At 42.1% G+C, this 14,678-nt stretch overlaps 1 protein-coding gene across 6 annotated transcripts in view; it reads right to left on the bottom strand.

Annotated features, from left to right (window-relative positions):
* Nucleotides 1-14,678, bottom strand: part of bcas3 (BCAS3 microtubule associated cell migration factor) — a 681,054-nt gene that overhangs the window by 585,350 nt on the left and 81,026 nt on the right. For all 6 annotated transcript variants that reach the window (XM_078422068.1, XM_078422067.1, XM_078422074.1 and 3 more), the window contains exon 7: nt 6,901-6,973. In XM_078422068.1, coding sequence (XP_078278194.1) covers nt 6,901-6,973 — 73 coding nt within the window. The remainder of the gene's footprint in view (nt 1-6,900; nt 6,974-14,678) is intronic.

Raw genomic sequence — 14,678 nt, 5'->3', positions numbered from 1 at the left:
AGTTAGTTCTGGAGCACACTAGATCGCCGTGTGTTCCAGCAAGATTCCAGCAGCTGCAGATTCTTGTATCTCCCTCCAAGAAATGATTTTTTTCATTGTAATCTAAGTGGAAGGAAACAGATTCCTTTATTACAATGCGTGTAGGAAAGAACCGCAGATGCTAGTTTAAATCGAAGGTAGACACAAAATGCTGGAGTACCTTAGGCAGCATCTCTGGAGAGAAGGAATGGGTGACATTTCGGGTCGATTCTGAAGAAGGGTTGCGACCCGAAACGTCACCCATTCCTTCTCTTCAGAGATGCTGCCTGTCCCGCTGAGTTACTCCAGCATTTTGTGTCTACCTTCCTTTTTACAATACAATATATCTTTATTGTCATTGTACAGGGGTACAACGAGATTGGGAATGCGACTTCCATTCGATGCAATAAATTAATTAGCTAATCAACAGAAATGTAGACAACCCAGAGAAACAAAATTGGAAACAGTTAAAACAGTATAAAGTGCAAATAGGTCTGTGCCGGGTCGATGTGTGACGTGACCATCCGAAGGAGACAGTTCATGGGGGGGGGCACTCAGCAGGACCGGTTCAGAGCAGCTATAGCTCTGGGGATGAAGCTGTTCACTAAGTCTAGAGGTGCGAGCGTAGAAGGCCTTGTAACGTCTGCTGGATAGTAGAAGTTCGAACAGACTATTGCAGGGGTGTGAGGAGTCTTTATAAATGCTGGTGGCTTTCCTGAGGCATAGTGTATTGTAGATGCCCTCCAAGGCTGGTAGCTGTGTCCCGATAATCTTCTGAGCTCTGTAGACTACCCGCTGAAGAGCTCGCCTCTCCGCCTCCGTGCAGCTGAGATACCACACAGAGGCATTGAATGCATTGAATGGCGGTGCTGGCTCGAAGGGCTGAATGGCCTACTCCTGCACCTATTGTCTATTGTCTATTGTTGGGGCAGACCAGTCTTTTTCAGTGTTCTCAGAAAGAACAGTCGTTGCTGTGCCTTCTTGACCAGCACAGCGGTGCTAGTGGACCATGTGAGGTCCTCCGAAATGTGTGTGCCCAGAAACCTGAAGCTGGACACTCTCTCCACACTGTCCCCGTTGATAAAGATCGGGGCGTATTCCCCGTTATGTGACCTTCTGAAGTTGATGATCAGCTCCTTGGTCTTAGAGGTGTTTAGGGACAGGTTGTTATTTGAGCACCAGTCCACCAGGTTTTGCATCTCCGCTCTGTAGTGTGTTTCATCACCGTTGGTGATCAGCCCGATCACCGTTGTGTTGTCTGCAAACTTGACAATGGTGTTGGTGGCGAATGCAGAAACACAGTCGTGTGTGAAGAGGGAGTAGTGCATGGGACTCAATACATAGCCTTGTGGTGTGCCGGTACTCAGGGTGATAGTGGAGGACAGTTGCGGGCCCAGTCTCACTGCCTGCGATCGCTCCGTCACGAAATTCAGGATCCAGTCGCATAACGACGAGCTGAGCCTAGCTGGTGGAGTTTGGTGGTAAGCTTGGTGGGGATGACCGTGTTGAAGGCAGAGCTATAGTCTATGAATAGTAGACTATAGCATCCTCACGTACGTGCCCTGTCTCTCCAGATGAGTCAGGACAGTGTGAAGAGCCAGAGAGATGGCATCCTCTGTGGATCTGTTTGCCCTGTATGCAAATTGATGCGAGTCCAGTGAGGCAGGGATGCTGGATTTGATGTGTGAGAGGACCAGCGTTTCAAACCACTTCATGACTATTGGTGTTAGGGCAACCAGATGGTAGTCGTTCAGGTTGGTGAATTTTGTTTTTTTCGGCACCGGCACTATGGTAGCTGACTTCAGGCACTTGGGGACAGTTGCCAGAGATAAAGACAGGTTAATTACAACATTATTTTAATACTTATTCTTCAAAATCAATGAGACTAGTGACATGTATTGAACCAATAATGGTCTAGTCTCTTTTTTGTGTTCTTGATATCTTGATATGACTAATTATGTAAGATTCTGTCTCCACTTAAGTTTTTTGAGCATTGTTGATTACTATTTTATAATTGAAATATTATCACAGATTTATGCACGAAGATGGTACGTGTGACAATGCAGTTATTTCTTCGTATTCTCTCAAAATCAAGGTACTTGACCAAAATATAAATAAAAGGGGTTCTTGTAGAATTGGAATCAAAGGAAAAAACATTCTGGTAGGAGTAATGTCTGACATACAAAATCACATTTATGGCTGTCAGAGACCATTCGTAGCACCCTCAGGACATAACTGCTGAAGTACTTGAGGATAATTCCTTGTAGTTTTGGGGATTATGAATACTTGACAATTCCATGGTGTTCACTCATAACTCTGTGGGTAATGAAGCAGATCATGTAAACCTAGAGCAAGCACAACCTGGCCAAAGTTCATCTCTTAACCATAATTACAAAACAGAATGGATCATCACTTTTATTGTCTGTGATACCTTGCTGTATCATAATCATAGACTATACATCATGGAAACAGGCCCTTCGGACCACATTGTCCATGCCGACCAAGTAGGCATACTGAGCTAATCCCTTTTGCCTGCACATAGCCCTCTAAACCCTTCGTCCCCTGCAAGTTCATTTATTACCACATCTTCAAAATTGTAAATATGTCTACATTGGCTGAAAGTGCTTTGGAACATTCTGAAGTGATTAAATGTGACAGGAAAAAAAATGTGGAGAATCAAACTCATCGACGGCCGCTGTGCGTTTTCCCCCTCCGGGCTCGCCTCCTCTCCCTTCCATAAGATTCTCTTCCTCAGACTCCAGAAATAATTAAACATATAGCGGCACGGTAGCGCAGCGGTAGAGTTGCTGCTTTACAGCGAATGCAGCGCCGGAAACAGGTTCGATCCTGACTACGGGTGCTGTACTGTAAAGAGTTTGTACGTTCTCCCCGTGACCTGCGTGGGTTTTCTCCGAGATCTTCGGTTTCCTCCCACACTCCAAAGACGTACAGGTATGTAGGTTAATTTGACTGGGTAAAATGTAAAAAATTGTCCCTAGTGTGTGTAGGATAGTGTTAATGTGCGGGGAACGCTGGGCGGCGCGGACTTGGTGGGCCGAAAAGGCCTGTTTCCGCGCTGTATAGATTCAGGATCAGTTCCTGTGGATTGGAGGATAGCAAATGTTATCCCACTTTTTAAGAAAGGAGGGAGAGAGAAAACGGGTAATTATAGACCAGTTAGTCTGACATCAGTGGTGGGGAAGATGCTGGAGTCAATTATAAAAGACGAAATTGCTGAGCATTTGGATAGCAGTAACGGGATCATTCCGAGTCAGCATGGATTTACGAAGGGGAAATCATGCTTGACAAATCTACTGGAATTTTTTGAGGATGTAACTAGGAAAATTGACAAGGGAGAGTCAGTGGATGTGGTGTACCTCGACTTTCAGAAAGCCTTCGACAAGGTCCCACATAGGAGATTAGTGGGCAAAATTAGGGCACATGGTATTGGGGGTAGGGTACTGACATGGATAGAAAATTGGTTGACAGACAGAAAGCAAAGAGTGGGGATAAATGGGTCCCTTTCGGAATGGCAGGCAGTGACCAGTGGGGTACCGCAAGGTTCGGTGCTGGGACCCCAGCTATTTACGATATACATTAATGACTTAGACGAAGGGATTAAAAGTACCATTAGCAAATTTGCAGATGATACTAAGTTGGGGGGTAGTGTGAATTGTGAGGAAGATGCAATAACGCTGCAGGGTGACTTGGACAGGTTGTGTGAGTGGGCGGATACATGGCAGATGCAGTTTAATGTAGGTAAGTGTGAGGTTATTCACTTTGGAAGTAAGAATAGAAAGGCAGATTATTATCTGAATGGTGTCAAGTTAGGAGGAGGGGGAGTTCAACGAGATCTGGGTGTCCTAGTGCATCAGTCAATGAAAGGAAGCATGCAGGTTCAGCAGGCAGTGAAGAAAGCCAATGGAATGTTGGCCTTCGTAACAAGAGGAGTTGAGTATAGGAGCAAAGAGGTCCTTCTACAGTTGTACCGGGCCCTGGTGAGACCGCACCTGGAGTACTGTGTGCAGTTTTGGTCTCCAAATTTGAGGAAGGATATTCTTGCTATGGAGGGCGTGCAGCGTAGGTTCACTAGGTTAATTCCCGGAATGGCGGGACTGTCGTATGTTGAAAGGCTGGAGCGATTGGGCTTGTATACACTGGAATTTAGAAGGATGAGGGGGGATCTTATTGAAACATATAAGATAATTAGGGGATTGGACACATTAGAGGCAGATAACATGTTCCCAATGTTGGGGGAGTCCAGAACAAGGGGCCACAGTTTGAGAATAAGGGGTAGGCCATTTAGAACGGAGATGAGGAAGAACTTTTTCAGTCAGAGGGTGGTGAAGGTGTGGAATTCTCTGCCTCAGAAGGCAGTGGAGGCCAGTTCGTTGGATGCTTTCAAGAGAGAGCTGGATAGAGCTCTTAAGGATAGCGGAGTGAGGGGGTATGGGGAGAAGGCAGGAGCGGGGTACTGATTGAGAGTGATCAGCCATGATCGCATTGAATGGCGGTGCTGGCTCGAAGGGCTGAATGGCCTACTCCTGCACCTATTGTCTATTGTCTATTGATATGATATGATATGTGCAGGCAGATGAGATTTGTTTCTCTTGGCATCATGTCTGGCACAGGCATTGTGGGCTGATGGGCCACTTCTTGTACTGCACTGTTCAATAACAGTGGTGTAAGGATTTGTAAGTGTGACATAATAATTTATCATTTTAAAAAATCATCAAAATATAATCGCTCACTTTTCTTTGTACTGTTTACTAGAGATTACTACCTATTTCACCTTTCCTCATTCTCAGTTGTGATTCAAGAATTTATTTTGAGTTTAAAATGAGGTAGATTCGAGACAATATTATGCAACTCCAAGATAGGGAATGGCTTCCTTCACACAAAGCTGATGGCCAAACTCCCATTTTTTCCCCCCACTACAGCATTGAAGTTTCAAGGATGCTTTGCCCTGGGCCACCTGCATTTTGTTAGACAGTGTTAGAGTCATACAGCGCAAAAATAGGCCCTTCAGCCCATCATGTCCAGACCAATCATCGGGCACCAATCATCAATAATGGTATATTTAAGTTTAAAAGTGTGCAAACCCTGTCTCCCTTTCTTAGGCCTCAGTCATCGGTGAGATTTGATATGATCTGGTATTTGTTCTTGCCAACTGAGCTCGTCCAACACATTTTTAAGGGTCTGCAAAAATTGTAGGCCATTATTTATGAGCCCAATCTAAATCTGCTTCACCTGATGAACAAATGCATTCACTAACATCAGATGGCTACAAAAAATCACATACCACTATAAAACTATGACTGGAATATAATAAAAATGAACTGTATTTTTCAAGATTTGATAACATTAACTCAACATTTGTGTCACCTCATAAAATGATCAAAAGAGAATTATTGAAAACTACAGCACAACTTGAAGTACCCATGTCACTGAAAGCGAGTTATGCAAGGCAATCCCACCTTGGTTTGTAATTTGTGAATTATGCCACTTCAAGCATGCAGCCAAAAGATTTTTTAAATATCATGATTGCCACACTGTCACGCTTTCAAGCTTCAAATCCCCACCACCCTCCGAGTGTAAAGTTTTTCAACTCTCCTCCAATCCTTTAATAAATCACTTTAAATGTGTGTCAGTGGTTATTGCCCTTCCCTCTCAATTCTATTCCTTTACTTTCTACATACTAATCAAATCCTCAACCTCCGACATTCTGTGCAATACTATCATAGGTTATCCAATAGCTAAAGTTGCCCAATCCTGACAACACGTTTGTAAATCTTTTGAATCTTCCTAGTGCACTCATGTCTTTCTGTAACACACCGAACATATCTATACATGGAACTCCAGTTGTAGCGTAACTCATTTTTTGTACACTCTCTGGCCTTACTCTCTATGTCATGGGGAAACAAGCACGTTATTTTGTTTGTGTGACTATCATATCTACTTGAGCTGTTCTCTAAAGGGATCTGTGCATTGGCACTTGACCAGATAATGTGTAGTCTTTATATATTTGTCATTCCCAAATATACCAACTCAATAATGTTGTCCATTTGACACTTTGCTATTTACCTGTAAGTATGCAATGATACCACATATCCACAATTGTCTTCCTCCTATCAATCTCATTATCACATTCTTGTTTCCTATATTTAAATCAACACCAAAAATTGGAAGGAGCTAGGACCTAGGTTTCCCCAAACCCAGCCGAAAATCACAGTACCTTTAGTCTAATTACTTTGGAAACCATTTTGGATCGAACTTGTTATTTCACTTGCATTAAATGTAGTTTTACATTTTTGATGTCTGTCATTTGAGACTTGGTCAAAACTGTTTATTTAGAGGGTTGCGAATCTTGGAAATCTTGACACCAGAGGATTCACCATGCTTACTGACTAAGTTTTAGATGAATATCGAACGAAATCAATCTTACTGATTGGCTAGATAGGCCTATCTATTACATTACTTTAATTTCAAAAAGCATTTCCTCAGCATCACCTATCTCTTCCTCTTCATTTGTGAAATTATTCAAGATAATTAAAATTTCAAAATAAGATGATATTCAGGGCAAGAGTTCCAAAGAAAATGAAGCACTTACTTTTACGTCACCTGCAAAAATTGTTAAACATTTGCGAGTGTGATTTCTAGAAAGCAGCATTAAACTGCAGGCACTGGCATGTCTTACCAACCATGAGGGCTGATGGTTTAGCACTGCTGCCCGCACCAGCAGTCTACATTGGTGTCACGAACATTTTAGTCTCCAATGTGGAAATGCTGTTGCTGGAGAAGCCAAATTCTTTCCACACTCTCACCCCCACCCCCACTATGCCGCATCTGGTTTACATTTTTGACAAACATGTTTCCTCTCACCCTGCTGATCCTGTGCTTTTGCACACACCAAGAAGCGGCCTTTTCTCAGCAAAATTATCAATTTTGTGAAGATCTGTGAATAAAAGCAGAGAGAAAAAAAAATCAGAACAAAGAGGCACTTTTATCAACACACATGTCATCGCTTCAGTGTCTGCCAGTTCTCTCTCCCTCAATCTGCCACCCACCCACTCTGGTCCATTAGTCACAAGAAGATACAGTTTAGGGGCAGGAAGTGTGTTAATGGAATTACAAGTCTTAAGTCTGTAATCAAGTCATGATATAAATATTTCCAAAATCAAAAAAATGAAAACAGGGCATTCTTTTCTGTGGTCCATACCAAAAAAAAGAGAGCAAAAACAAAATACATAGAGATCAAATGGCAACATGCAATGGAAAGATAAATTAGCTGGGGGTGGGTTGACTAAGTATGAAAGAGAAAATGGAAACACTGCAAGCATTTTAGAGCTATAGAGTCAGCTGCAGCATGAAAAATATTTTACCTAGGAGGGACATTAACCTTGCAAACAAACAGCTTTAAACAATTAATGCCTGAAAAGCCTCCAATGCCTGTTGCCTTATTTCCATAAAAAGCACAGCAAAGGACCTAGCTGCGATTATAATTATTCCCCAGGCACAAAAACATTGAAAAAACATGTTCATTGGGGTGTTAAAGGATTAATGATGGATTAATATTTCTTCCAAAAGAAACAGCTGATGTGTACTGTTTTGGCATTATTTTCTTTCCTTTAAGATTTGTTTAGTTTGTCTGTAAAGTTGTTCACCTTGCAGAGTAAACATCTGGATTTGAGAAAGCCAGATGGACTGTGCATCCATATGCTCCATATTCCCTGCACATCCCTGCAGCATATACAGTGTTACGCAGAAAAAATGTAATTCAAAGGATCAAAATAACTAGAAGAAACAAGCAAAAGAACATTAAGGAAATTGAATTCTCTCCACCTGGCAGAAGATAGCCCTCAAATCAGTAACTATTTAAGGCAGGTAGTCCTAATCAGAGTTAGTAAGACAACTTATCTGTTCCGGCAAAATGCACAATTTCAGTGGACCAGTTTATTTGAAGTGCCAATGTGTGCCATGCGAAACACATCAGATTTAAATCAGCACACGATATTGGAGGACAACGACTGAGGTTTGTTGGACAGGCAGAAAACAGAGTTGGAATAAGCAAGTCATTTTCGGGATGCTGGGCCACCACAGAGATCAATGCCAGATCCCAAGTTTGCTCAATCTGCTGATATAGGCACTGTTAAGACCAGATCTGGAACACTGCTTATGGATCCAGTCTCCCAATGCAAGGAAGGTTATATTTTCAATAAGAGTACTGCAAACATTCACTGCACGGATTCCTGCGATGTCGGGTTGGAGTACAAGAAGAGATTAAGTAGAGAAGGCCTATACCCACCAGTTTAGATGAGCGAAAAGTGAGCTCTGAAAAATATCGATTTTTATGGTATTTTATGACAGGTTAAATATATAGTCCCCCCAATATACAGTCCCGAGAAAATAAGATTGAGGACTTAAAGGCAAAATTGCTTTACCAGAGAGAGATGAGGAAATGCTGTGTACTCTGTCTTACAGAGACATGGCTTATCCCCAGCTCTCCAAACGCACCCCTCCGGGAAATGGGAGAGACGGCAGCATCTGCCTTATAGTAGACTCTTCGTGGTGTTCAAACTGAACAATCTTATCCAACTCTTGCTCCATCCTCCTGGGAGTGAAATGCCATCTCTTCTACCTTTCAAGGGAATTCACCACCATTGTCTTGACCTCAGTCTATAACTTGCCCCAAGGAAAAATTCAGCCAGTACTTGAAGAACTACACCATGGTCAACAAACACCATACTGCAAGCCCCAATTGCTTCTCCATCATTGCCAGAACTTCAAAATGGCTAGATTGAAGAAGATACTTCAAAACTACCATCAACACATTTCCTGCAGCCCCAGAGGATCAAACATTCTAGACCATCAGAGACACCTATCGCTCCATCCTCACTTACACTTTGAAAAATTGTACTCCCTGGATGTGCTTCTCCTTTCTGCATATAGACAGTAACCATTGCACACAGCTCCAGTGAAGAGGATTGTACCGAGCTGGTCAAGGAAGGCAGAGAAACATCTTGGCGACTAATTGGGCTGGCCAATATTCAAGACTCAGCAATGGACTTGAACAAATACACCATAGATGTAACCAACTTCACAAGGAACTTTGTGGACTCAGATCCTACCAATGCCTTCTGAGTATTCCCAATCAGAAACCTTGGATGAACAAGAAGATCCTCAATTTACTGAGGAACAGAATGTTCAAGTTGGCAATCCAGAGTCATACAAGAAGTCCAGATGCAAGCTCCAGAAGGCCATCGCGAATGCAAATCAACACCTGTGAGTCAACTTGAGTCTCAGATAGATGCTCGGCAAGTGTGACAAGGCTAGCACAGCATCATATCCTTCAAGGTGAAACAGAGTAGCTCGTGACAACGATACATCACTCCTGGATGAGCCCTATGCTATCTATGCTCATTTGATGGGGATAATGCACCTGCTCGTGCCCGAAAATACCCGACGACCCTGTGATCTCAGCCTCCGACTGATGTCTGAAGATCTTTCATGAGAGTGAAGCCTCAGAATGTGCTGGCCCTAATGGCCTACCTGGCAATGTTCTCAATACCTGGCCAGTCTGGCTGGCAAGAGTTTTCATGGACGTTTTCAATCACTCACCTTATAGGTCTCCACCTACTTTAAAAGGATATCCTTAATACTTGTGGCCAAGAAGTGCAAAGTGACGTGCCTCAAAGATTGGTGACTGGCAACACTCATATCCAATGTAATGAAGTGTTTCAAGAAGTTGGTTATACCATTAATCAACTCATGCCTCAGTAACAACCTGGACCTACTTTATACCGCCACAACTGATCGACAGCCGATGTGATCTCACTGGCTCACCACTCTGTGCTGGACCACTTGGACAGCAAGAACGCGTAGGCAGGCTGTTGTTCATCAATTATAGCTTGGTGTTCAATGCCATCATTCCTTCCAAACTCATTGTCAAACTCAAGGGATTGGTTCTCTGCTTCTCCCTATTCAATTTTATGCTCCACTTCCTCATCAGCAGACTCAGTCAGTAGGTTGCCACTAAAACTCCTTCTCTCTGACCATCAGCACAGAGGCACCTCAGGGCTCAGTTCCCTTGCTCTCCTCTCTTCTGCCCATAACTGTGTTGCCAAAGACAGCTCCAACGCCATCCTTAAATTTGTCAATGATATCACCATCATTAGACAAATATTGGACAACGATGAGTCAGAGTACAGGAGGGAGATCGATAATCTGTTTGAGTGGTGCCAGAACAACAATCTCGTTCCCAACATTAGCAAGACCAAAGTGTTGATTGTGACTTTTGGGAGGAATCGGCCACAATCGATACACCTGTCTTCATTAGCAGCATTGAACTGGAGAGAATCAACAGCTTCAAGTTCCTGAGCAGACATAGCTCTGATGATCAGTCCTGGTTTTGGCACATTGAAGCAATCTCCAAAGAAAGCTCACCAACACCTCCACGTCTTCAGAACATTGAGAAGATTTGGCTCTTTCAACATTTCTACAAATGTACAGCAGAGAGCATCGTGAGTAGTTGCATCATGGCCCAGTTCAGCAATTCAAATATTCAAGAAAGATGGAGGCTACAGAAAGTAGTGGACATTGCCCGGTCCATCACGCATACTTCCTCCCACCGTTGAAGGGATCTAAAGGATCTGCTACCTTAAGAATCCAGCTAAAAACATCAAAGATCCATGGCTATTCTCACGGTTACCATTCATAAACTGGTACAGCAGCCTGAGAACCATTACCTCCAGGTTCAAGAACAGTTTCTTCCATTTATCATCAGGGTCTTGAATCACCCTGCACAATCCTTACCCCAACCCTACTATGGACCACTATGGACTTTGCACTACTTTGGTTGCTCTACATTGGTTTATTGCATTATCATGATTTGAGAATAAATGATGATTTATTGTACATTTATTTGTTGCATTTAATGTGCCAATAAAGATGAAGCAAGGAAGACTTTCATTGTTCCGGTTCATATCCGTTGCATATGACAAATAAACACTCTTGATTCTAAAGTTGATAAATAAGGAGTCGTCCATTCAGCTAGAGATGAGAAAACATTTCTGCTTTCTGAATCTAAGGAATCTTTGGAATTCTCTGCCCAAGAGGTCTGTGGAGACTCAGTTATTGAAAACATTCAGGAAATCAAGATATGCATTCCTATTAATAGCTGCAATTGCTATTAACAGGAATGAAACATGTATAATTCAAATAAATAGAAAGTGGTATTTCATAAGGTATGAAGATTTAAATCCAACAGAAAGAAATTAGTGCAAGTTCATTGTGCAGTGAAACTCGTTTTCATAAAAAATTTGCTCCCCAAACAATTCTGCAAAATTACAACCATAGCGTGTTGAAAATTATTTGCATTGTTTAATTTCTGGATAAATTCAAGATGGCAGCTAAGACTTAGTCATTATAAGATTACTTTCTTTATAAGATTACTTTCTCAAAATAAATTACAATTATTCACATTTTGAAAAAAAAAATCATCCCAGTTTCTATAAACACAGACAGTTTGTAAAAACAAGTGAGTAGTTACAAAAAAAGCTCTCACGACACAGAAAGCTCTGAGGAATTGTGGTGTCTACATGCAATCACAACTCCTAAATGTCAGTGGAAATTTCCAAATATTTATTCAGTAAACATGCTCTTAGAGAACCACAGCATTTTAATCAAGGAAATATGGGAAGTCATTTCACACACACCCTACATACTCTCACACGTGTAGGTAGGCACATTCAGACAAGAGAGACCATAGTGGCAACAGATCCGGAGAACAATTCCAAAGGGAATCGCTAGCGCTCAATCCGTATAAGACGTGCTGATCCAAAGTAAGTTCATGACATTTGATTAACAAATATTGGCACATCTTCTGCCACTGGATTCCACATGAAGTCCAACCAGCAGGCTTTGTATTGCTGAATTCCCCACATTACATCAGTCAATCCACATCTTCTATCATTCACCAATGAAATCTGGCAGAGGATTAAATACCCCATTCATTTCAATGAAAATTCTCAGCCGAGAGATAAGTTTTTTTTCTAAAGAAGGCATCGGCAAACATTGAGGAAGGAATCATGAACAGTGTAGTCTCATAATCTGCTCATACATGTATGGGTTGCACTGCAGTCAAAGCAACAGATCGTAGTGTAAATGCACTTAGCATGGTGGAATACTGTACAATGAAGGGATACTAACTGCTGTCCAGATGACAGTATGACCTGCATAAATTTCCTCATACGGTCAAAAACCAACTGGATGTTAAAGGAGTGGAAGCCCTCTCATTTTAGGTCCGTGTCAGCCTTGAAATGTATGCCTTTATAGCAACATGCAGAGTCAGTAATGCTCTATACCGCAGGGAAGCCGAGAATGCAAACAAAGCTGCAGGTACACTCTGTGCATCTCTGGCAAAAAAAGAAAGCAAGCCATCTTTAAATTGTGAACCACAAATATCTCCTTTGCACAACAGTAGGCACTCAATTATCAAAAGCTTTATTACTTCATGACCAAACTTAAAAGTCGCGTGGTCGCTTTGATAGTCTTTACAAAATTCCACAAATCTATCTGAATAATAACTAAAGCAGCATCGGTCACTTTCAGGCCACATCACTTACATGTTTAACACCAAATTCCCAAAATCTAGATTCTATTCTAACCTCTGCCATGAGACAGAAAAAGATTCAAGAATGTGCCAAACGTCTCCTTAAAAATGCAATTCACCACTGGCTCTAAGGATCCCTGGTCTTGAAGCACTAGAAGTGGGGAAGGTATTGAGAATCTCAAGTCCATGCATCAAAAGCACATAGAAGTCCTGTATGTGTAGTGGGAGGTATCATCCACCTGTCCCACCGGTGCTTCCTGCCCCCACTTGATAAAGAGTCTAGGATTCCCCATTGAACTCACACAAGCAGAGTGGAAACGAGTCAAAGCACTGTGTATGAAGAAGAATAGGATAAAAAAAACTGTTTGGTGGCACAGCTGGTAGAACCACTGCCTCACAACTCCAGTGAGTTGCGATCAATCCTGACATAGGATGCAATCTACGTGGAGTTTACAAATGATCTCTGTGCTTGGATGGTTTCCTTCCAGGTGCTCCAGTTCCCTCACACAAACCAAAGACATGCAGTTTGGGAGGCTAATTGGCTTATCGATTGTGAACATCAAGAGAATAAAACAGAATGAGTGTAGGATTAGGGTACATTGGTGGTCGTGGGTTCGGGGAGGGGGAAAGCTGAAGGGCCTGTTTCCGTGCTATGTTACTCTAGGAAGAATAAGCATGTCCTTGCCCAGTTCTAGGATCCAGATTTCAGTATATCCTTACTTATCTGCACACAGCACCTCACTAATCTTCAGATGGGGCAACTGTACCTTGAATGACCTGGACTGTTATGGCCTCCGATGGCTTCCTCCTCCTCCTCCCCCTCCACAATGACTAAGAGCTTTTCCTTTACATTCTGCTCTCTGCCCATTCTCACAGTTGTGATGTATTCCAAGGGAAATGCCAAGACAAGTAGCAACTGGCTGATGCAGAAACTTTGAACGCAGCAAAAAAGCTTTCCAGCCACATTATCCCCATGTAAATTTGTTACAGAAAGCACCACAGGAAAGTATTAACCACTTCTAGGATTGTGACAACAGCCAGACAAAATCAACCAACATCTAGCTGATATTAAGAGCAGGGATCCCTCTAAAAAAACACTGGGAGGCGGTTTATTCCCGCTGTTAAGGCATTCAATCAGTCATAGATTATCTGGGGCATGTCACAACAAAATGGCAGCACCTGCATCAAATCAGCAGTGCTTCCTGCATGACATCATAATCTTCTTGCTCTGCACACTTTCAGCTGACCTATACTAAAGCTCTTACCAATATGGCGTGGCACATTGCCATACTTGCCAACTTGGCGCTTGAAGGTCACTCACAACAACAAGTCATTATCAAGCTCAATTGCTTTTGAGCTCTTCCTCAGTTTTGTCCAAGTGCCAGCCATGATTATATGCTCAAGTCTGTGGAGTGGCTTGTGCATCTTTATTTGATTCCAAGATGAAAACACAATAAACTGATTGAATGTTAGCACAATTAATTTTATAAGAAAACACACAACCCATTGAAGTCACAATTTTACTTGCCCATATTTTATAAAGTGGAGGAAGGAGCTTAGAGATGCATTCACTTTCAACTAATATGTGATTGCAAAATATACTATGGATGGTTGTACAATGGTCATTGTCACTGCAAAATGATGAAGGAGGACCTGATCAAGCTGTGCCAGCCATGTTTGGTGGCAACACTTTTGCTATTCTGTAAATGACCAGATTTTCCTAGAAATCAGTGTGGAACAAATTTTAAGATTTTAAAATATATTTGAATGAGGTCAATTTAATTGGAATCCCTCCTTAATTCAGATCAGCTCTGGTGATCATGAGAGATTCTGGTTGCCTGTTAACTAGCAAGTTAAATTAACTATTCACAAAAAAATTTGGAGTGAAACTGGAAGAATCATTTACCACAAGTGCGATCTTTCACTCCATTTAGCTTCTCCCAGCCTTAGAAAGAGCAATCCGAAGAGTATTTGCTCTCATGTTCTTTCCCTGCAGCCTTGGGAAGTATTTCCTTTAAAGTAACCATTTTACTCTTGAAAGTTACTACTG

Source organism: Rhinoraja longicauda, chromosome 26 (assembly GCF_053455715.1).
Source record: "Rhinoraja longicauda isolate Sanriku21f chromosome 26, sRhiLon1.1, whole genome shotgun sequence".
Taxonomy (NCBI): domain Eukaryota; kingdom Metazoa; phylum Chordata; class Chondrichthyes; order Rajiformes; family Arhynchobatidae; genus Rhinoraja; species Rhinoraja longicauda.
The sequence above is the reverse complement of the archived record's forward strand: the minus strand, read 5'-3'. Positions and strand labels throughout refer to the sequence as shown.